Source organism: Dermacentor variabilis, chromosome 2, assembly GCF_050947875.1.
Source record: "Dermacentor variabilis isolate Ectoservices chromosome 2, ASM5094787v1, whole genome shotgun sequence".
Taxonomy (NCBI): Eukaryota; Metazoa; Arthropoda; class Arachnida; order Ixodida; family Ixodidae; genus Dermacentor; species Dermacentor variabilis.
This window is the reverse complement of record NC_134569.1, coordinates 132140008-132163933: the sequence shown is the minus strand read 5'-3', so window position 1 is coordinate 132163933 and position 23926 is coordinate 132140008. Positions and strand designations below refer to the sequence as shown.

Here is a 23926-nt window from a genome sequence, read left to right as displayed (position 1 = left end):
GTATGCCTAAATCCTCTATTACAAAGCTAAATCGACTTCAGTGCTGCATACGCAGGGATTTTAATTTGTAAGACCTACTAGCACCAACTGATGCCCGTGTTGTCATCTTGCTCAATATAATGATCGACTAGCGATGTAAGTTATTTTTGAAATGACCTATTAACTCTAGTAATCTACACAGCAAAAGACTACACAAGAGAACCAGCTGTGCTGATAGTCATCATCATCGTCATCGTCAGCCTGGTTACGCCCACTGCAGGGCAAAGGCTTCTTCATACTTCTTCAACAACCCCGGTCATTTTCTTAGCACCCTCTGCTGCGTCGCAGGTCTGACCACCGCCGTGGTCAGTTGCTTCGCAGCTGCTGGGGACTGAGAGCCGGGGTTTGATTGTTGTGTTCATATAGGAGGTTGTGGCCAAGTACTGCACCAGGGTGGCCAATCCTGCTCTGGTGAGGGAGTGCGTTACCGGTTCTGGTCACCGGGATCAGGCCACACTCCAGGCCTGTCTATGCAATTTTATCAACACGCGGATTCTTTTTTTAATCCGGTGGAAAATTGCCGGCACCGGGATTCGAAACACGGACCTCTTGCACGCGAGGCGAGTGTTCTACCTCTACGCCACCGCTGCACTGCTTTCAGCGAGGACTGTGTCTGGACAATCTACATGGTACAACAGTGATTGCATTGCGTGAACTTGCCGCAGCAGACATGTGATTCCATGGGGCCACTTGAATTTGTGACGTTCAGTAGCAGTGGCCTCTTTCACCTTCTTCAGCTTTACAGTGGCAAAGATGTAGAGGTCATTGTTATCTAGAGTTAGTAAAGGCAAGGCGCAGAAGACCAGGACTCAAGAAGAAGAACACAAACGACAGGACCGGCGCCAGTTTGGTCCTTGTCTTGGTCTTCTGTCCTGGTCCTAGTCCTGGTCTTCTGCGCCTTGCCTTCACTAATTCAAGCACGAACCAACTAGCCCAACCAAGAGTTTTACGTGATCTAGAGATTCGTGTTGCTACATGTTGGTGGCACCCTGCATTACACAACCGATTCTTCAGACCTGCTTGATTTTTTAGGATGATACACATGCGTGAAGTCGTAAATACAGTGGCCATGAAGAAAAACGACGCCATTCAGGCTGTCAGTATACACAGAAGGGAAGTGGGGGCTCGCTGTGCGTTGAGTACTGTCAGCGCCGAAGCACCGGCATTCTCAAAGGCAGGATCCACCAGTGGAGTGAAGGGGCAAACATTATAAATGGTTTGCATCTTTAACCATCACGAAACTTAAAGCGGATAGTCTCACTGAGACACAACCCTCAGCATATAGAACTTAAAAAAAAATGTGTTTATTTTTTGGACAGCCCGATTATTCACACATTTTTGTGGCCCCTTCGATGTACAAAAATTTGCCAGTGGCACAGTCAAAAATTTCGTTCGGGCGGCTCACATTGCAGCTCGGCATCCTCTTCATAGAATTTGTCGAGGGATCAAATACACGAATAATAACTGCATTGCCATTGCCAAAAATTCTGCAAACTAATTCTTGCACACAACACACTGTCAAGACAAGTTACATATGTATTGTTTCATAAAAGAATGTATTCGTATGCCCCAAAACTTGTGCCAGAAATAACTAATATCAATGTTTCCATGTTTCTTGTCTATTTATTAAGTAAAGAAAATATCACACGAACTTTACAACTATATCAGTTTGAAACCAACAAAGCAGTGCATGCTGCTGATGTGAAAAACATAGAGGGAATGAAATGAACAAGATGAGGACAAATATTTTAGTGAAATTGTCATTGAAGAACCTTCTTTGCATATCTGTACATATGCAATGGCTAGGAAAAAAACCTCAATGACGCTGTCCTTAGTTCCAATGTATTGTGCACGAGCAGCTGTCACCGGTAGTGTATTGCGAGTAATTCTACGGAAATTATAGTCGCAAAAGAGAGCACATATACAATGCAGGAGTTCTGCAAAATATTCATTAGAAATGCGACGATAGAATGGAATATACAAATGCAAAGATACAGCTTGATAAAGACAAAAAAGTGTCACTGGAAACAGAGTTCACTGCATGTACAGTCGCCGACTGATTTTTCGGACTGCAAAAATTCGGACATGCTCGATTATTCGGTCTGCTTCGCAGCACCGCCATTCTCCCCATAGAACATAATGTATAACAACTGCCGAAAGTTCGGACACCTTGCAACCTCTCGTCCAATTTTTCGGACACTCCTTGAGCCAACTTGACCGAGAGCACCATGCACCCACTCTGACCGGTGCATGGTTTGACTTGCTGAACGCCATGTTAGTTTTGAACGGAGCCTCCTTACTACCCCACTAAGTAGCACTACTGCAAATCACCGCTCATCATCATCGTTTCTACCTGGTTTGTGCCCACAGCCATTGCTACAGCAGTTCCGGTCTCAGCTTCGTAAGCCATGTCAAAACAATTCAGCAGCTGATTTGTTTCTTTCTTCATGCACGACACTGCGAGAGGCAACGTTTTTCGTTTGTGCGACTGGTGTCAGCGTGACAGTGCGGTGATGTTTGCTTTGTCTGCTGTGTCGAGGTTTCGGTGATCCGACGCGGCATACGGAAACATCACGTCAAGTGCCTAATGGCGCCGACTATGCTCGCACAGACTGCGCTGGGGAATGCCAGCTAGCGGGTGCTGGGAGGCCTAGGATTTGTTGCCTTCTGATGTGCTCCCTACTGGTGCCGAAAATGTTCTGCGGAGACCTGCGCAGTGGTTGCATTGCAATTCTGGACACCATCTCATTTGACAGTTTCACTGGTGCCGACACTGCTGTACTGCCATGCGCAGAACTCAATGACGGCGAGATCATTCGTCAGGTTTCTGCGGCACCATCGGACGATGACTCCGAGTCGAAAGGTGACGTGCCATGTGCTACGCTGCCGTTGCATGGGGAGCGTGCACAAGCAGTGACTGTGCTTTCAGCCGCCTATAGTGACCGTACGACTCTCTCCGAGCTTCAGGCTTAGCTGATTGCGCGTAAACGGAACAGCGTGCAATGGCGCATTCACGATTTCGTCAAGCCTACTGCCGAGCCCGAATAAGTGCGTGGAAATAAAGTATTTTTTTTTTCTTAATCTGCTTTTTCGGACACCTGTTTATTAGGACACTTCCTCAGTCCCCGTGAGGTCCGGCGACTGTACAGTGAAACCTTGTTAAACCGTAGTTGGCCGAAGCTCAGAAAAAGTACATACTAAACGGTAGTAGTGCTTAACTGAAATAGCACGAGATCGCCAACTTACTGTCAAAAACGGAACTCGGAGAGAGTGCGATGAAATGGGGAAAAAAGAAACATGAAGTATTTATTCACTTCATGCGACAAAAGTGTTATTTTCGTTTTATGCCGCAGTGGCCTAGCAGCGATGACAGCGGCCTCAAACTTACTGAAGCTGTGAGCCAGCTTTTCAGCCAGCCCACTGTTATTGGCAAACACTCGCATGGCAGATTTCTTGTTGGCGTTGCATGTTCTCCATGCACGTGGGCGGTATCACCGCAGAAGTCGCAGGGCGCCTTTTTCATTGTGAGGTGCTGTTCTCGTCGCGACGATTGCGTTCATGAGGCTGACGTAATGCACAGCTTCTGCCACTGTCGGGCCTGAATCGCCCGTGCTGTCGCTTTCCGTGTCATCCTCATCACTGTCGATAGTCGACACTTCGGTAACAACAGAGGCAACGATGGTGAAAAGTCAAACATCGTAGCCGACATCTCTTCGTGGTTGCAGCAGTGCTGCCGAGCACCTTCTTCGCATTCGAAGTTCCACACACCGTAGTCAATAGCAGGTCCCTGTCACGTGCCAGCGCTGACTTCTTTGTGTCACATTCAATAGCACGAACAATGTCTAACTTTTATTCTATGCTGAGCAACCGGTGTCTTTTTTTATCTTAGCTTCAGCATGACGTGAGTCCTTGTTTGCATCAAGTCACAATGCTCTCTGGCATGGCGCCGAAATGATGTTGATGTGGCTTCACGCACAAACGCACAGGGCACGTGGAGGCCATTGTTCTGCAGGGCGCCCGATGGAGACGACACACCGCCGTGTTTGCGCGACGAAGCGTATTAACTGATACATAAGCAACAAGCTGGTACGGTTTATGGGGATACAAAACACATTATGTTCAATGGCCACTGATTCAGAGATTTGACTTTACTACATTTAAAACGAAACTACTGTTAAGCGGGTACGATTTAATGAAGTTTTTCTGTATACACAGAACATCGGAACAAGATATGTAGATATACAGACGTCCTCAATAAATCGACATATCTAAGCAAAATTCAATGTATATAATGCGTGAAACAAGGCAAATAAACATCTTGCGCAATCACAGTTTCACAGATCACAGAATCCTAAGGGCCCCCCCGCCCTCCACTCCTCCTGATGCAACGCACGTGATGGAAGGCAGCGCACTTTCTCCTCGTTTTTCTCCCTCGTGCACACAAGACTGAGCTACCATTGTCGGCCCCTCCCCGTTCCTACGCTTTCACTTGTACATACCACATGTGGTGCGTGCTGTGTCGATGCTATTGCCCTTGGACTTTATACAGAACCTGACGGCGACGGCAGGAATGCGCCTGGAGTGTCCATTTAATTGCTATCGCAATAACAAGAGTATCCGGCAACTTAAGAATCCAGTGGCCCATTACTTTCCGCAAAAGAAGAAGTGACAAAATCGAACTTTCCCCATGCGACAATTTGCTGCGCCGCAACAATGTCATTTTCTCCTTTTCTTTTGTGCGGTGGGGACACCGAAATGAAAAAAAGAAATGAAAAAAAAGAAATGCAAAGGAAAGCACGTTGGGCCAAAATCGAATGCCTACTTTGAGCACCTAATGTGGCTACTGAAGGAATAACGAAGCAAACGTGAGACGCTTGGTACACACACAACTATACACATACTGCTCAGTATCCTACACCGGCAAACAAAAGCCTTTCTGGCAAAGTTGCAATAATGTCGAAGTGAAGGCAATGCCTGCAAACACGTGGCAATCCGTCGAGTCAACAACCACTGTTCCTTTTTCTCGTCTGCTAGCCAGAAAGCGTCCAAAACTCTGCCAGACCAAAATCTACTCAGCCAGAAAAAAATGAACATGCACTGAAGTGTGCTGCGTGGTGGTCAGGGCAACACGAGAAAAACACGCGCTCTGGCTGGCTCTGGCAGCCCATGGGCAACGAGAACAAGAAAATTGAAGAGGCTTAATGTGTCCTCGCAAATAAAAACCAAAGTAGAAAATATATGCAGATCCCACGCACTGCGGGAATAGATGTAAGCGAAGCTTTCAGTGCTGGATGCTTTGATTGACGATAATTTGCGGTAATGTTGATGGCTATAGCTTAATTTCTTCAACGTTTAGTCTAACACGAGAGTGGTGAGGTGATGGTAAACGTTACCTTCTTTGCACCACTGCTGTTTGTCTGCAAGTACACAGAACACACAGGGAGATGTGTTTGCTTGAGGCGTTGTTGTGCGCCATATTTTATAACCTCTGAGAGGGTTGAGCATTGTAATTTCCTCACATGGCACATCACATTGTGGCACAAGTATTAAACTGGAATTGGATTATGGGGCTGTACGTGCCAAAACCACACTCAGATTACGAGGCAAGCCATAGTGGCGGACTCCGGATAAATTTTGACACCGTGATGTTCTTTAACTGATCTAAGTGCACGTGCCTTTCCTATTTCGCTCCCGTCGAAATGCGGCTGCCGCGATTGGGATCAAATCCGCGACTTCTAGCAATACTACAGCCGTAAAGCTAAAACGGCGGGCACAGAAGTGTCGATTTGATGGTCGAGTGCTTCCGTAGTGTCTCCTGGACCCTGCGGTGCGATTTAATTAATGTGGCCCTGCTTCTGCACGCCCTGCGTAAGTTGCCCGCTTGACATATGTGCATGGCGTTTATTTTTCAGAAATAGCAGCAACATACTGTACCGTACCTTGAACTTAAGCTTATCTTGTTTTTCTGCAACCGCTGTCGTATAGTAGTGGGGTTTCCTTGCCTTCTCACGTCATCTCCCCCCCCCCTCTCTTATATGGGAACTGCCTCTTCTCCATCTCCTTCTCCACTTCTTCTTTCTACAGTTCTATCCGGGTCCCCTCTGGGCTCGCACGTTAGTAGAAAGGGAAGCGCTGCAGTTTCTGCTATGCTTCTGAGAGAATTCACGGATAATTACAGCTTTCAAGTGGCTGATGTGGCGACAGCCAGGGAACTCCAGAGGGCATTATGCACATTCGACACGGTGGGGTGAAAACAGTGGGAGAAAACGCCCTTCAAACTTGGTGCTCAGATGTGTCTCCTTGAGTTATGTGACTCCAGGTGCCTGGGCATTGCCACGAAATCCAGCCAGAGTTCGAAATGTTTGTGCCGAGATGTTTTTTCAAGCGTGAAAAAGTCATTCTAGACAAAATCCAGAATTGTTTCCGGCACTGGAGGTTGTTTTGGTCAGCGTTGCACGACAGCGTGAAAAAATTTGGGGGAGGGGGGGCCTAAGCCCCATAACCCCCCCCCCCACTGGCTACACCCCTGGTAGATGCCCAATAAAGGAAGTGCACTTTTGTTTTGGTTGTAATACCAACACACACCCACCTGCTCTGTACTTAGAACATGCCTATGCCCTCACTCAATGGCATACTCAATCAAGCCCTCAAACAACCATAATGAGAGGGACTTGTCACCTGCGTGAGGACAGCTCGCCTTCGGGTGCTGGCTCCTCGAGACCCACGTCGTTGCTGTCGTAGGTGTCATCATATTCATCTTCGTAGACACCTTCGCCATCCACTACGTCTTGAACTATGCTGTACTTCTCGTACACCTCCTTTAGCACCTTGTCGTGGCCTTTGTCATCTAATGACTTAGGTGTCTTGCTCCTGTACCAGAGAAAAATGCCACGTCAAAATAAAGTGTGGCTCCTTCGCGACCCACCTACTGTGCCACAGTCACACAATACCACTGTGCCAACATGATGGGAAAACAGGCAACGAAGTGAATTCTGCATTGCTTACTCAAAACATGCAAGATGCCTTTCAGGAAAGCAATACTTACTTCTTCCCGATGTGAACTTTTGACATGTCCACATCATTTCTTCTCAAGATGTCAAACTCATCATTGTCATAAATACTTCTAGGCTCAAGGTCCAGTGGCCTAGACGAAATGAAAATAAAGAAGCATCAATCAATTATACTTCTCAGTCAAAGCCATGACCATAACAAGCACATGATGACGACTCGTTGAAGACCACTGTGACAGAGCTATGGTTATATAAATTAAACAATTTCCACATAAACCTCCCAATTATTTGACACATCAATACCTGATGCCATAGGAAAGCAGCTGTTTTTTACACACACCGTAAAACCTCACCAAATGCACTGAAATTTCGCTTCAGCTAAATTTGTAACATATTGTTGCGGGGAGAAAATATATGCATTTACAATATATACAGTTACAATGTTGTAGCTAAGTAGTGAGGGTAATACCATCTACCGATCGTCGAGGCACTTCAACCTCCTCTTTTTCTCTCAACATCCTTTTGTCACGCACAAACTTGTACGTGACATTAACCCCAGGCGGCAGAAGCATCGTCTCGATGCTTCCTAGGGTGTCGAATCAGTGTGCAAGTTATAGCGTTTCAGTCACGAAATGGGGTGCACGATATCAGATCTTGGTGAGGTAGAAGGCGTCGAATTCACAGACGATATCTCATATGCGAGGCTAGTGACTAGGCGAAGAACTCGGTATGCCCTGACGCATCGCAGCAGCAGCTTTTCACAAAGGCCAACGCAACGGGAGGGTAACCAAAGCAGGACAAGTGACCCACGGCTGAAATGAACGTCCCGATGACGACTGCCGTAACGGTGCTTTTGGTTAGTCTGAGATGCCAGGAGACGGCCCTGGGCAACGCGACGTGCTGTGTCAGTGCGAACAATGGCGTCGTGAGCATAGAATGTGGTAGTGATGGCATCGGAAGGGAGCAGCGAGGCAAGAGTGGATCACGGCCACACAGTAGATAGATCGGAGAATAGCCAGTAAGCTCATGACGTGACAAATTGTATGCAAACGTCATGAAGGGTAAGGTGCAGTCCCAATCCCGGTGATCATCAGACACGTACATGGAGAGCATGTCCACGAGTGTACGGTTGAGATGCTTGGTAAGTCCGTTTGTCTATGGGTGGTAAGCCGTCGTGAACTTGTGGGACGTGGAGCAAGAGCGAAGAAGTTCGTCAACAACCTTAGATAGAAAACAGCAGCCTCTATCAGTGAGTAGCTGACATGGGGCACCATGATATAGTATCACTTCCTGAAGGAGAAAATCAGCTACATCAGCAGTGAAGCTCGTAGGGAGGGCCCGCATTATGGCATAACGTGCGGTATAGTCCGTCGCAATGGCCACCCACTTGTTGCCCGAGGATGAAGTTGGAAATGGGCCTAGGAGGTCCAGGCCGACGCGGTAAATTGGCTCACTGGGGATATCTATAGGCTGAATGTGCCGAATGGGAGACAATGGAGACTTCTTGTGGCGTTGGCAGAGTTTTCAGGCAGTGACGTAACTTCGAACAGAGTGATATAGCCCAGGCCAGAAAAATTGCCTACGCACACAGCGGTGCGTACGGAAGACACCCAAATGACCAGCAGTGGGCACATTATGTAACTGCAAGAGAATTGTTGAGCTCAGATGCTGCGGAACGACGAGAAGCAGTTCAGCACCATGTGGATTCATATTGCATCGGTATAAGGTCCCGTCCTGGAGAACAAATATACGGAGGGAAACGACTTGTTGCTCCGAGGTAAGGCGTTCGATGATGGATCGCGAATATGGGCCGCGACGCTGCTTGTCGATGATGCGTGAGAAGTCGGAGATCGACAAAACGCAGGTATCTGTACCGGTTTTGGTGCCATCAGGAGGGACAACAGGATAGCGGGAGAGGCAGTCTATTATGGAGTAGTTGCACTCTGGTGCTGAAGGAAGATGGCTAGCATACGCGATCACGTGATTGGTGTGCCGCTGTCGTTGGGACAAGATAGCGCCAATGCCATGGCCACTGGCATCAGTGCGAACGTCTGTGAAGGCATGAATATCAAAATGACCCAACACAGGTGGATTGACAAGGCGACTGATAAGCATTGAAAATGCCGCAGCCTGGTCGGGTCCCTAATGAAAAGTGGTGTCCTTTTTGAGGAGGTCTGTGTGAGGACGAGCGATTTCGGCAAAGTTCTGGATAAGTCCCTGAAAATAGGAACACAGCCCTACGAAACCTTGGACATCAGTAGCAGAATGCGGAAGTGTAAACTCACCAACGGCACAACCTTTATCAGGATCAGGCTGGACGCCAGCAGTGTCAACCAAATGACCAAGTACGTACTCGTATTTTGCGGTGGCCGAAATGGCATTTTGCAGAATTAAGTTGTAGGCCAGCTCGTCGAAAAACAGCAAAGAGCTGAGAGTCGGTGGAGGTGGCTCTCAAACGTTGATGAAAAACCAACGACATCATCAAGGTAGCAGAGGCATGTGGTCCATTTGAATCCGCGTAGAAGAGAGCCAGTCATGCGCTCGAAGGTAGCAGGGGCATTTCACAGTCCGAAAGGCATCACTTTAAATTGGTAGAGACCATCCGGGGTGACGAAGGTGGTCTTTTCGCGATCTCTTTCATCCACTGCGATTTGCCGGTAGCCAGAGTGCAAATCAATCGACAAAAAATAACTGGCACCGTGTAAGCAGTCCAGCACCTTGCCAATACGCAGAAGCGGATAGACATCCTTTTTTGGTAATCTTATTGCGCTCATGGTAATCGATACAAAATCTCCAGGTATTGTCCTTTTTAACCAACATGACAAGTGACGCCCAAGGACTGCAGGAAGGTTCGATAATATCTTTAGAGAGCATTTTGTCCACCTCCGTTTGGATCACCTGGCGTTCAGCCACGGACACATGTTAGGGCCACCGGTGTATAGGAGAAGCTTCGCCAGTGTGGATTGGATGGGTGACGACACGGGCTCGATGTAGCGGGCAATTGCCAAAATCAAAGATGTCTTCACAGGACATCAGAAAGCGGCAAAGGGCGTCAGCGTAAGCAGGTCGTAAATCAGTAGCTATCATTGGCAAAAACTTGTCGTTGTGTGAAGTAGGAGGGACAGAAGCTGCAGCAGTGTCGAATCGTGGTTTGGCTGTAAGAGCAGCTATTTTACAGTCTTCCAAAGGGGACAGCACCGCGAGAGATACACCCTCAGGAAGCACTTGCAGACACGAACAAAAGTTCAGAAGAGGAAGTCACGCTTGATTGTTGACAAGAGTTACAATTGAGCTAGGTAAAAAAAAAAGGGGGGGGGGGGGCGGTTTACGTGCCATAACCACTTTCTGATTATGAGGCACGCGTAGTGGAGGACTCCGGAAATTTTGTGCACCTAAATCTAAGTACACGGGTGTTTTCGCATTTCGCCCCCATCGAAATGCAGCCGAATCCCATGACCTCGTGCTCAGCAGCCAAACACTATAGCCACTGAGCAACCACTGCGGGCGATTGAGCTTGGTAGTGCTATTTGACGGGCCAGGAGGACGTCACAAAGTGGAGACACCACGGAAGGACCATCTCGAAGTGGTGGAGAAGAAGACATGAGGAAGTAAGTCGCAGCATCAGGTTGCAGTCGAACAAATTCAGTAGACCGAAGTCGGGACTTGTGGTCGTCAGTTGTGTCGGCAAAGTAATGGGGCAATTCAAGGCGAAGGGTGCCAGTTGCACAGTCAGTAAGTGCTGAATGGGCAGTCAGAAAGTTGATTCCAAGAATCACTTCGTGGGGACACTCGGCCAGTACAGTGAACAGGACTAACACTGGACGGCTGGCAATGGTAACACGGGTGGTGCACATTCCCATCACAGCTGTTGTACTGCCATTAGCTACTTGGACAGCAGGCGACTCGGCAGGTGTCAGGACTTTACGGAGACGACTACGAAGATCTGATTGCATAACCATGTCCGGAGCGCCAGTATCGATGAGGGCTTGAACGGGTACATTAGCAACAAAAATTTCAGCGAGGGTCGATCGAGCAACAGGGGTCAGCAGAGGTTTTGCAGTCCGAGTTGTCAATGCAGCCTCACCTACGAGGGCTGCATTGCTTAGTTTCCCAAGAGGCGGCCCGTGTAGGACGGGGACGAGGGATGTCGAGGTGTAGGCGAATGGGACTGACGGCGTTGCGGCGAGGGTGAGGGGCAAGTGGTGTGTCCCCGAGAGGGAAGGCTGGCATGATATGGTTCAGAGAGGGGCGACAAAGGCCAAAGGTCTCGGTCGAAGTGGCGATCAGCATATCGTTGAGGCGAGGAGTACCTGTGGCTACTATGGCACTGGCAGGAAATGTGACCGACCCGGGAGGAAGCAAAGCAAATTGGCCTGTCATCCGGTGTTCGCCACTCAAAGGGGTTCCAATATCGATTCAGGAACGACTGTCGAGGTGCAGCAAAGGCAATGAAACGAGCAGTAGGGGTGGGATGTGGGCGGACAGCAGACTGGTTGTCCATGTTTGCAATTTCTTGCCAGACAACACCTCAAATGAGCGAAATGGTCATGGCATGCATATGGGGACAGTGAGAACTTCGAGCCATAGCCTCAAGTTCATGACGGATGACCTGTGTCAAGCTTGGTGTAGTAGGCGGATGTGATGCCGGAGGGTTGTTGCAGGAGGAAGCGGCAGCTGTTTTCTGAAGTCGGTCGAAGCGTTGTACGATGCGCTTGCTCTTCCTTTGCTCAAAATTCTGGCATTCCTTAATGATGGACTCAAGCGTTGAGCAGTTCCTGCAAAGCAGGAGGTTGAACGCATCTTCCGTGATGCCCTTCAACATGTGTCCAACCTTATTGGCCTCCAGCATGTCTGGGTCCGCTTTACGGCAGAGAGCCAGAACTTCTTGAATATACGCGACGTACAATTCGGTTCATGTCTGGGCACGAGATGCTAGCTCTTGCTTGGCCTCCATTTGACGTCCCACAGGTCTTCCGAAAAGATTGTGTATCTTTTCCTTACAGGAGTCCCAGCTTCTAATGTCAGCTTCATGCGTCTCGAACCATACCTTCACAGTTCCTCCCAAGTAAAAGATCACGTTGGCCAGCAAAAGTGTGGCATGCCACTTGTGCTTACCAACGTGTTCATACAACATCAGCCAGTCTTCGACATTGACCTTGCCAGTGCCAATGAAGATTCCTGGGTGGCATAGCTGGGTTAGCACTACTTCCGCTGGTGTCTGCACGGCAGAGGAGGCGTCAGTAGCCATAACAGCGGAATCTATGTGACGCCCACTGTGAAGATCCAGGGCCAACTTGTGGCGAGAGTACCCCGCACGTCCACCAAAATGTTACGAGGAAAAAATATATGCATTTACAATATATACGGTTACAATGTTATAGCTCAGTAGTGAGGGTAACACCATCTACCGATTGTTGAGGCACTTCAACCTCCTCTTTTCCTCCCACCGTCCTTTTGTCTACAGCGGCACAAACTCGTACGTGACAATATGTGCAGTACACCTCCTGGTCTATCGAAAAAGAACTCCTTCATGCGCATGCGTCGTGAAAACTCTCTTATATCTTTGTGGAGTTCGTATTCGTTTACTGCGTTGTTCGTCGGACAAAACGTTAGACCACGTTTCAGGAGAGCAACTTCTTCGGGGCTTAGACTCTGGGATATGTCTACTACATTGCTGCAGCGCTCTGGATACTCGCTTGTAGGAATGTCGGTGGAGCGAAATCGTGGCAGAACATTAGAGCTGGTCATGTAGTTGTTCAATTCGGAGCATTTAAATATCCCTTTAGCTTGTATCTCTTGAGTAGATAATTCAAGCACATGTTCATATGTTCCGTGCAGTGCAAATATGAAATGAATCCCTGAGAGCTACTCGCACTTGTGAAAAAGCTGCATTTTACCGCTAAAGAAGCAATCAGCTAAAGCTTCAGCACTGATCATGTAACCGAAAGCATCAACAAAATGCCTTCACAACTTAACCTTTTGAGGGTCAGAAAGGCAACTAATAGGGCACCCCGAACAAGACCGAAGTGGTTGAGGTTGTATATTTACGAAGCCATCTGTATGTTTGATAAACACGCCAAATTTTCAACTCTCTGTTGCCCAAGCAAATGCTGCCACCCTGTGTGGATGCAAGCAATGTTTTTTCTTTTCGCTCAATAGACTCTCGGATATAATTCACAGGTTTGTTTACGCCAAGAAGTCAACGACTGCTCGCGTATCCGCGTGTGCATGGACACAATGGTTAGTTTTGGTTTTGTCTCACCGGCCGTTTGTTGCGGTCGCAAAAACTGATGCCTACCTGGTTTCTAATTTCTGAAAGGTTCACCACTAGATGCTTGCTCGGTTTTTTCTCATAGTACATCTGTTCACAAGCAGCCACTGGTATTACAAATGATCCGGCCATATACGAGCGATGCTGCCATGCCTGCGTTTCTTTTCTTGTGACTCAAGAAAACCGATTGCCCTCAGCTGGGTTTGTGACAAAGGATTACTGCAAGTTTCTCAGTTGTTTGGTTTTTCTAACAAGCGCACTACCATTGAGTTTTATTGCATGCGCTTATATAAACAGCTCAATTATGCTATGGACATGAGAGCCAGTTTCTCTTCAGCAAACGAGTCGAGCAGAGATTCCTTTGATGCAGACTACTGCCCAAGTGCCAAATCGGAACATATCTATCTTAGTGTATCTACTTTTTTATTCTTATTGTAATTATTTATGCAGGCCCATCTGTATTTATGAACAAACGACACGTTTAGCTACAGGAAATAATTTTTTCACATTATAGTCATTCCGAAAAAAATTCGGTAATATCTTTTTCGAAATAGGTGCGTCTGAATATCTTGCTGCTATATATGTATCCTTCAAGATTGAGCGCTCTGTGAAAAAGGAGGTATGTTGATAATACAGCAGAACTTAATGTAATAGGTGGACACTCCTCTACTTTTCTGAATGTAATTGTCAAGTCTACATTCTTTATTTCTGCAATGTTCTTGCAATGGCATTATCTCCAGATTATACAATTCCTCTAAAGTTAAAGTAATGGGAATCTTGATAAAACTAGTGCTATCTATGCAAATAATTACTTATACAGGTAGTCAGACAGACACAGTTCTTATGAACAAGTAGACCCAGCATATATATTTTTTTATTTCACGATTTATGGTATATATTTTTTATATTAAAAACTTGAGTGATTCAAAGATAACTTTACTTTGTTTGATTCTTCAAGAATGGTTCTGTTCCAAGATATTCATAGTTCAATTTGACACTCCAAATGATCATTTCGCATTAAAGGTAGGTGCATCACATCCTGCATCACATCCAGATTAGGATGTGATGCGGGAACTGACTTTGAAGCTTTCTGCCTATACGCGAGCTTTCGCCATTCCGTCCAATAAGCGCAAAAACAAACTTTGCAAAAGTGTTCGGGGCAGTTGCCGGCATGTCACCCACGGACCCAATCTCGGCTTTCAGCCACCAGTCTAGCACATGATTACACACCCAAACACCAAGGCGGTTTACTGGTTCGAACATACTGGAGGCCATCTTGTTACAATGACCTGCTGCCCACCACCACAACGGCTCGCAGCAAATTTTTGTGACGACCGTACGATGCAGCCAAGCTTAACCAAAGGCGATTTATCAGCATCCAGTGGCGAAAGTTGCTGTTTGGCACAGAGTTACCAAAATCTAACTAGCAGCCGCATATAATTTTTGAAGCTGTGAAATCACCTCACCAACCAGAGTGGGGGATAAGTGACAAATCGAATAGCGAAAAAATTTTTCATGGCCACCATATCGGCGAAATTGTGTACATTACGGTAAAGAAATCAAGCAAGACACTATACAGCATCTGAACCTTCGGTCACTGTTTTAAATTGGTCACAAAGGAGCGGAGCGCAGGGTCTGGATCGACACAAGCGTGGCCACTCGCTGCTGCTTGAAAAGCGATGCTATTCCGTTGCCTAAGCAACCTGCCTCTGGTGGGATGGAAGGTACTGAAAATAAAGAAGAGCTCACAGAAGAAACAGACTTAATTGTAGAGGCTCGACTAGGTTCAACGTGGAGCTAACGCAGCCACTGGTTCTAGTTTCGACTAGTTCCGTTTCCGAAAGCCCGAGAAACCTTTTCGGTGCATGGTGGGCCCACATTTCTCATACTTTGCTGAAGTATAGCAGGATGTAGAAGGGTTCACCTCTCGGCACAGTACGGCGCAATTGGTGATTTTCCCTTTATTAGTCCTGAGTTTTGAGTAAATGTCCAGTGTCCATGGCCTAATGTCTGAATTTTTGCTTTCTTTGCTGCTGGATTACAATAAATAAAACAGATTTTCACTTTATAATGCTTGACAGCTCATTTGCACATTCTTTCTTTTTTTGTGTCCTGTTGCACTGTCATGATTAAACATACAGTCAATGACAGATTATTCAGACACCGATAATTCAGACATTCTTGATTACTTGGACAGCCTCGCGGGCCTGCCACTAGCGTGACAGACTTAATGTACGAGGATGACTGAAATTTCGGACGCCTTACAGCGCGTCTTGTGATAACTTGGACTGCGACTGCACAACCGGTGCTAATATGGCCACTGAATCGAGCAGAAATAGCTATGTTTCCGTTATGAGACGCTGTCGGCCAAGTCGCCAGCACTCTGTGAAACCTAGGCTAATGAAGCCTAGTCCAATCTAGCAGTCGTTGTTGAGAATTTAGCTGCATGCATTGACTGTACGTTTGTCTGTCCGAGTGACAGCATGCCAATGTTCGAGATACAAGCCACAGTCTTGTAGCAACACTTTCAGCTCGATTCCACGCCACTCATTTACTGTTCATGGCCAACTGGTCTCGTTGATAATGCAGGTGTGTGTCGCTATGACCAGTGACAAAGCGCGAGAAACCTGAAAAGAAATAGGATAAAAGGCATTGCTAGAAACTTACGGCCGCAGAATGTTAGGCTAAGGGCTAGCATATGTGGGGCAAGCGGTGGCAAACTTGGGCCATATTCACGAACCATCACTTTCAAAGGAGACTTCTATTTTTGCAATATTTTGCGTGACTAGTCCATTTTTGCGTGCCAACCATCGGCGGGTGGCTGTGTATAAGATAATGTGCCTGGTACTGTGCTAAGAATGTCTTCATACCTAGATGCTGATACATATTAAGCTACAGTCACGTAAAATTTAAAGCATTTGTAAAAGTAACAATCTGAAAATGTGGCACACCTTTCTTAGGCCTATCTTTAGGTGAATCTGGTATTTTGGATTCTTGATTATTTGGATGTCTGGGCATTCCTGGCTGAATTAAATTGCTGGTCGAGTTAAATTACTGGTCGGTGACTGTAAAGGCGGTTTCATTTTTGTGAAGGTTCTAGTTCTGTTGCAGCCCCTAACTTTTCACAGTGCCTCTATCTGTACTCGTACAGTAAAACCTCATTAAACCGTACCCGCTTAAACAGTAGTTTCGTTTTAAAAGTAGTAAAGTCAAATCCCCGACTCAGCGGCCATTGAACATAATCTGTTTTGTATCCACATAAACCGTACCAGCTTATTGCGTACGCATTGGTTAAAATGTAGCATTTCCACTTTTCGTCGCGCAAACACAGAGGTGCTTCGTCTCCATCGGGCAGCCCGGCAGAACAAAAAGCCTCAGAGATCGGAACAACGGCCTCCAAGTGTCCTGTGCGTTTGCACGCGAAGCCAAATCAACATCAACATCATTTCAACGCCGTGCCAGAGAGCGTTGTGGCGTCGCGCAAGCGAGGACTCGCGTCATGCCGAAGCTCGGATAAAAAAAGACGCCGGATGCTCAGCATAGAAGAAAAATTAGATATCGTGCGTGCTATCGAACGTGACACGAAGTCGGCGCTGGCACGTGACAGGGATCTGCTGTTGACTACGGTGAGTGGCATTTGGAATGCGAAGGAGTTGCTAGGCTCAGCAGCGCTGCTGCGACGGCGAAGAGATGTTGGCTACGAGGTTCGACTTTTCGCCATCGTTGCCTCTGTTGTTGCCGAAGTGTCGACTAGCGACAGTGATGAGGATGACACGGAAAGCGACAGCACGGGCAATTCAAACCCGACAGTGGCAGAAGCTGCTCATTACATCAGCCTCATGAATGCAATCGTCACGACGAGAACAGGGCATGATAACGTAACTATTCCAAATTAAAAGTATTCCGAACTCCGGCACCCGGCAATGTAAAAGGCGCCCCAGAACTTCTGCAGCACTACTGCGCGTTTGCACGGAGAATATGTAACGCCAACGAGGAATCTGCCATGCGAGTGTTTGCCGAGAAGAGGGGGCTGGCTGAAAAGCTGGCACGCAGCTTCAGCAAGTTTGAGGCCGCTGTCGTCGTGCTAGGTGCCGCGGCATCAAACGAAAATGACACTTTTGTGGCGTGAAGTGAATAAATACTGCATGTTTTTTCCCCTTTCATTGCACTCTCTCCGAGTTCCGTTTTCAACAGGTAAGTGGGTGATTTCAGGCTAATTCGGTTAAACAGTACGACCGTTTAGTACATACTTTTTCCGAGCTCCGGCCAACTACGGTTTAACGAGGTTTCACTGTAGTTGTGTTAGGCAGCCAAATTGCACCTTGCTGTAAACAGAGACTAAAAATATTTGGCTAGAAAAAATTTGTTCAACTTTGCTACACTTTCAGACTGGCATCACCATGCACTGACGGGTTCAGTTATTGCCAGCTGGTCGCCTCGTTCTGCTGCCTTGTCCTACCCCCCTCTGTCCCAATTTTGTCCACTCGACAGTTGGCAACCCTACATGGCGGTGATAGCTGTGAATGGCGACGTGCGACAACCTGCGAGAAAATTTGCCGGTACCAGAATAGGAAACCGAGTGCATGGCGGCATTTTCATGCGACACAGGTGGACAAGCACTGTGGGGAAGCTGCTGTTGCAGGTACCAGTGCTCGCGATTGCATGTGCCTCGCACGTTTTCTTGTTTACGTAGGATCCAGCGACCGGAAAACATATCATTATTGCATTTTAGTGATATAATGGACATTGGCGTCGAAAGACCATGTTTTCCAGATACATATTAACTGGTAAAGAAGAAGCATAACTGTATTAGGTAATTTTTCACATTCTCAATTGTGAACGATGGCACCGGGAAATCATACAAAATGAGATCATACCAACGAGGTTCTACTGTATATAACCCAATCACAGGCATAGCTTCAGTTAAGCATTGTGATTGCATCCAATACTTTCAAAACAAACCACCTACAGTAAAGGCTCATTAATTCACAAGTCGTTAATTCGAAATTTTTGATAATTCGAAGTAGCTGCCGTGGGCCGTTTCAAATGTATTGAAAGCAATATGTAACACATCCTGCTAATTTACACTGAAATCCACACCATCATTGATCATTTGAACTCCGCGCCATCGTGGATGGGGAGAGTGCTAGTGCGGGGGAGCACGCTGGCGTCGCTGCGTGGCCTGCGCCTGGCCAGGCATGGTCGATGCCTCTTCTGCTAGTCACTTCTCTCCTGTGAGGTTTCGTACAAAGCTCAAGAGCAATAAAATCGTCGCCGTGCGCCGTATGCTGTATATGCGAGTGACAGTGTGAGAGGGTGAGCCGGCACACGCATCTCAATCTCGCGTGCGTGAGATGAGCAAGGAAGGCGGGCCGGATGCACACCCTCTTCTGTCGCATGCGAGGCACGTGGGGGAGGTGTAGGGAAGGGAGGGGGGGAGGATGTTTTGCTCTGGTGGCTGCTGCTTACGACGCGGCCATGCAGGTGCCGTATCTTGAAAGCGATCTGCAACGTGGCCAAAGTGCGCGCCTGCGTGGTCCTCATCTTCAAAGCAATCTGCAATGTTCGCATAGTGCACCTAGTGCCGGTAGCTATGTATGCGATGTGCTTTCTACAGTTTGTTCGCATTGAAGCGATAGCTGTACGAAGGTCAAATGGCTTGCTTTCCTCACTTTAGCGCTTTTCAGCGAGTTTCTGCAGTCATGGAGCAAGATGTGTTCATGTTTATCTCTGCGTGCGTGACATCATACTTGTTAAGTTACTTAGTAAGTGATTGTTTACAAGTTTATACAGCCAATAAAATACTATCCTTACTCTGCACAGCTATCTACTAATTTGCTATTCTAATCAATGCTTCGCTTTTCGGGCGAAACTGTGACACTTGTTTTTCTCGGCGCCACTCGGCGCGCTAAATGCGCCGACGATACTTCGAAACACTGGCAAATGCTTCGAAGTATAGACGTTGTTGTTTCCGCCAATGTGAAGTAGCTTGCGTGTGCACGTGCTCACACTACTTTGGGCTATGTACACACCTCATCTGAGCAATTTCTTTCTCTGACTTTCATTTGTTCGAATTTTGTATAATTTGAATTTTTGTAGCATCCCCGCGGAATTCGAATTAACAAGCTTTTACTGTATACAGCCAGCAATCAAGATTACCAAAAGCAGTATGACTTACGCAGGTGCAGACGTGGAAGCAGTAGGTAGACTAAGACTCGGTGGCAGGTTATTGTCCAGCAATGCCATCACCACTTCATCATGGTTGTTGCTGTAGTACTTCAGGCATTCCTTCAAAGTGCAGGAAAAACAAAAGTGAATGGACATTATACTGAAGTTAAAGTGCTGACTCCAGAATGCACAGATCATTTAATAAATTTTTGGTAAGACTGATAGTCCCCACAGGTTCAAATATCTGGGGTGTTAATGTGCACATTATTTTCTGCGACAGAATCAAATAGGACAGCTCAGTACATTACACAAGCAAAGTACCCAGGAGTTTTTGCATGCAGTCGCCAAAGCCAGCATTCAACCAGCAACCCCAAACTCTGCAGCCCAATGCCATAGCCACAAATCTATCGCAGCAGGATAAAGGCTTGGGCAACATTCAAGACAACTAGGACAGAGCACGGCTACATCTCCTGGTCACCTGACAGCTGATAACCTGGAATAAGCAAGCTGGATAGGTGATAGAGGTGTTGGTGAACAAGTGAACCCTTTATTGACGAGTGTTGCTTACAGGCAACATACCAAAAAAAAAAAAGCTTTCTTGCTGAGTTTCAGTACTGAGTGCAACGTTTCTGGTTAAACGTCTTCTGCCAATACCGACTTACACAACGATTGTCGGTTTGGAGCAGAAATATGGGACGAAGAAGAAATCTGGCATCTGACTCGCTTTCTTCTGAAAGCACTCTTACAGGAGACAGACCAATGTCAGATCTCCGGCTGCAGAGGTGTCACACACGTGACGTAAAGCAAATGAAATGCGCACCTATGGTTAACATATGATGAGAGCTGCCTATACAAATTCCAAATGAAGCCTTATGTGGCTTGCAGTGAATACCTTCTTCCAAGTTTCCTGCCTGGGGTTTTCCCCCTATTGCTGAAAAAATTTCTGCAAAATGTATATACAGTAATCCCTCATTATAACGAAATCACTTTACTCGAAATATCACTTTATTCAGAATTTCTTCTGGGCCCAACCCATACGTATGCATTTTAAGCCGCATTACTCGAAGCGCACGAAGAGCTTGACCCGCTTAGAGCAAAGTGACAAGCGAAGGCAATGCTGCCGCTTGGCGGGAGTGACCGTTTTGCGCATGCAGTGTCAAATTAATACCGCTGACGAATTAGTCTCATGCGGGCACAGAACAGGCCACAAAAGTACTAAAACCAGGACCGATGATCGCCTAGCAATGGGTACCAAACGAGTGCCGAGAGCTCCCAGCTGTTTACTGCAGTGCGAACGGAAGCTGTCAAATTCCATGGTGCAGCGTGCCCGAACCGTTATTCTCGGTCTCAATCGCATTGCTGGTGTCCCCCGTGATAGAATCCACACGAAAAAAAGTTTTCCTGATGCTTTGCGATGCCAGAAAACCAGTCTCTTGGATGCCGAAAAGTGACCAAAAGACTGCGGGCAGACTTGCATCATAGCATTCCATGGGGTGTGCTCGATGAGCAAAGTTTTACCGCTCTAAGAGCACTTCTGGTACTGAAACGTGCCGAAAAGCACAAAAGCCCTCCGATTATAAGTGCCATGTTCGACATGAACAGCTACATTAACAGGGAAGACGACTTTGGGGAAGCTGGTCTAGAAATTTGCTCACTGCTTGCCATAATCGGTTGCATCGTAATAAAACGCCACCCTTAGCTTCGTTGCATTTTGGACAGTGCAAATCAACCGATAATTTGCCAAAAACATGAAAAATCCGAGCGTCGCCAGCAGCGAGTCAGGTTGTCAACATGGCAGGCCAACACAAGCTGGTGTTTTCCCAGCGATTTTTTTCGAGCCGGTCATGCTCGATTCGCTCCCTCTCACTTTAGACAAACGGTCTAAATGCGTGGTAGCATCACTGAATTTTGTTCGTAGACATTTGTCAATGGCGCGGACTACACGCGCCTTCTGGAGAGATGATTCGACGCGAAGAACTGGCAAGTGCTTTTCATAATTGACAATTGTCCGCGCCATGGGAAGATCGAAAAACTCAAGGCGATCGCTGTGGAATTTTTGCCTGCAAACACAACCGCGGTACTGCAACCAATGGATCAGGGCATCACTGAGACCACCTGGAAGCTGTACCACAGGGCTCTTTTGCAGCGTATGCTCACAGCGTATGACGCCAGTAAGAGGCAGAACATTGACTGGCTTGGTACGATCCATTTGCTGAACTTTCCACAGAGAGAACTTGCCCCTTCAAAAGTCACCAACTGCTTTGAGCACGCCAGCTTTTACCACACCGTTGTCAGTGACCCCGACGATGAAAAGGCTGATGATGACCGGACTTGCTGCGATCTGTACAAGGCTGTTCATAAAATTGCTGGCCAAGAGGTTTAAAATGACTTCGAGACAATCGTATTGGCTGATGCTGCTGATCCCGTCGTCGCCCCCACGACGGATGCGGAAAAAATTGACACTGTTGGTGGCCCCAACGAGGACGAAGAGCTGGCGGATGACGAGCCCCGTGAAGGGCCAACTATGGTGCAAACGCGGGAGTGCCTACGCCTGCTGCAAAATAAAGTTGAATACAAGGGTGACGACCCCCGCCTTGTGCAATGCTTGACAAATTAGAGCAAGGGTTGCTCGCGCTCTATAAAAACTTGAAACAGCCAAAGCTCACTGCCTTTTTTACACCTGAATATAAGGTTTCGCTTCAGTGAATACATTGTATTTTGACTTCCTTGCAGTTGTGGCACAATTAAAGCTCGACTGCTTTAGCTTTTCTCGAGTGGTCGCCTATATTGAATTACCACTGATAATAAATTTTTTTTGCTGTCCTGCTGACTTCGTCATAACGAAGGATTACTGTATAATAAGCAGTTTAAGCACTTTGTAATAAACAAACTGCTCAATAACTGTGAACTGTATTAAGCAAAATAAGCAGTTTTTTCTTTGTATTTATATGTCGAGTCCTTAAAGATTTAAGCTCTTAGACAGATAAAATGGCTATGTTATTGTCTATTGACTATTCTCCGATGCCTTACACACCCAGCATATGAATATAGCAGGAGAAATTCACACTGTTAGGACTAACTTCTGGTGTATTCATTGGTAACAGAACAGAATAGCTGAGACAAACATGCTGTCAGAGGCAAGAGAAAAAAAGCAACAAGAAATATGTGGTGTCTCTCAAACCTTTAGGAATGCCGGTGAGAGATCTGGGAAGAGTTCTGTCAGGTTTAGAATTTCCGATGATAGTACTGCTGGTGGTTCCCCACCACAAGCCCCTAGCTCTTCTTCTGCTGGACCAGCCTTGCTGGGCTCAGCAGCTGCTGCCACGGCCCCATTAGTGGTTTGGAATGCAGGAACTTTAGCTGTTTGCCTTGGGTTGGCTGCCGCATCCTGCTCGTGGCACAATGGAAAAGAAAACAATGCCCAAATGTTGGTAGAATGCGAGACAGTTCAACCAAGATGAAGATGTAACCTGTCTGTGCACTGAATGCACAACAAGCAGTAGGCAAGGAGCTCAAGTCAGTTCCAAGCCTAGGGCTGGTAAGTCATCCATATAACAAAGCTGAAGTGAGTAGCAAATGAGGTACAAAATTAAGGCTAGAGAAGGATGCCACTGGCCCTTCAAGTGATCAGTTGAACTGATGTCAAAGGGCAAAAGGACGACAAGACAAAGACACAGATGAGTGTTCAGCTGTCTATTTGATAGTCAGTTGATAGTTCAGCTGTGTCTTTATGATATTTTTTTATCTCTTTTTTGCAGTTCAGCTGTTAAACTCACTTTAGCTGTGTACCAAGGAGCTCAGCTGACTCCAATCAAGCCAATAAATGTACTGGCAGAAAACACAGGATAACGAGAATGAAAGCATGACATAAAACACCTACTAATGACAGGTAGCTAGGTGGGATGCAAGGGCCTAATGACTATTTTATGCAGATGCTAGCAGGACAAATCAGTTGCAGAAGAGCGACTGCATTTCCCCGCTCTTGCTACCTTCCATTTGCCAAGCAACTCAAATGCCTTCGCTAATGAGTCTAATCCTTGTGAGAAATGCCTTGCAACCAAATCCATGCAACCTAACACATGTAGTGATCAAGAGTAGTTGAACAAGTGGCGTGTCAGATTGGATCCATGCCTTGTTGATCCCTTCAACTTAGCAGGGTGACCATAGAGGGTGACTCACGATCGCTTTTTGTCTCCACCTTCCTGTGAACCTCTGTCCAGTTCAAAGCACATGTAATGAATTTCCATTTCCTCTAGCTTTAGAGAATGAGTAAAAGGCACTTTTCTTCCAAGTGAGTCACTTTTCATGCGCCATATAATAGAAAGAGAGTGCACCTTGGTGGCTACCATTTCCATGTTCGCTCAAGAGGCCACTGCCAGAACATAGTCTGGCCTTACACTGTTACCACCACTAAAACACATAAACACAAAAGAAAGAA

At 46.8% G+C, this 23926-nt stretch overlaps 1 protein-coding gene across 2 annotated transcripts in view; it reads right to left on the bottom strand.

Moving 5' to 3' along the window:
* The window catches only part of LOC142572701 (activating signal cointegrator 1 complex subunit 2), a 72296-nt gene that overhangs the window by 8529 nt on the left and 39841 nt on the right, over positions 1-23926 (bottom strand). For both annotated transcript variants that reach the window (XM_075682001.1, XM_075682002.1), the window contains 4 exons: positions 22670-22876; positions 19499-19608; positions 7085-7183; positions 6718-6909 (listed from right to left, as the gene is read on the bottom strand). In XM_075682001.1, the coding sequence (XP_075538116.1) occupies positions 6718-6909; positions 7085-7183; positions 19499-19608; positions 22670-22876 (608 nt within the window). The remainder of the gene's footprint in view (positions 1-6717; positions 6910-7084; positions 7184-19498; positions 19609-22669; positions 22877-23926) is intronic.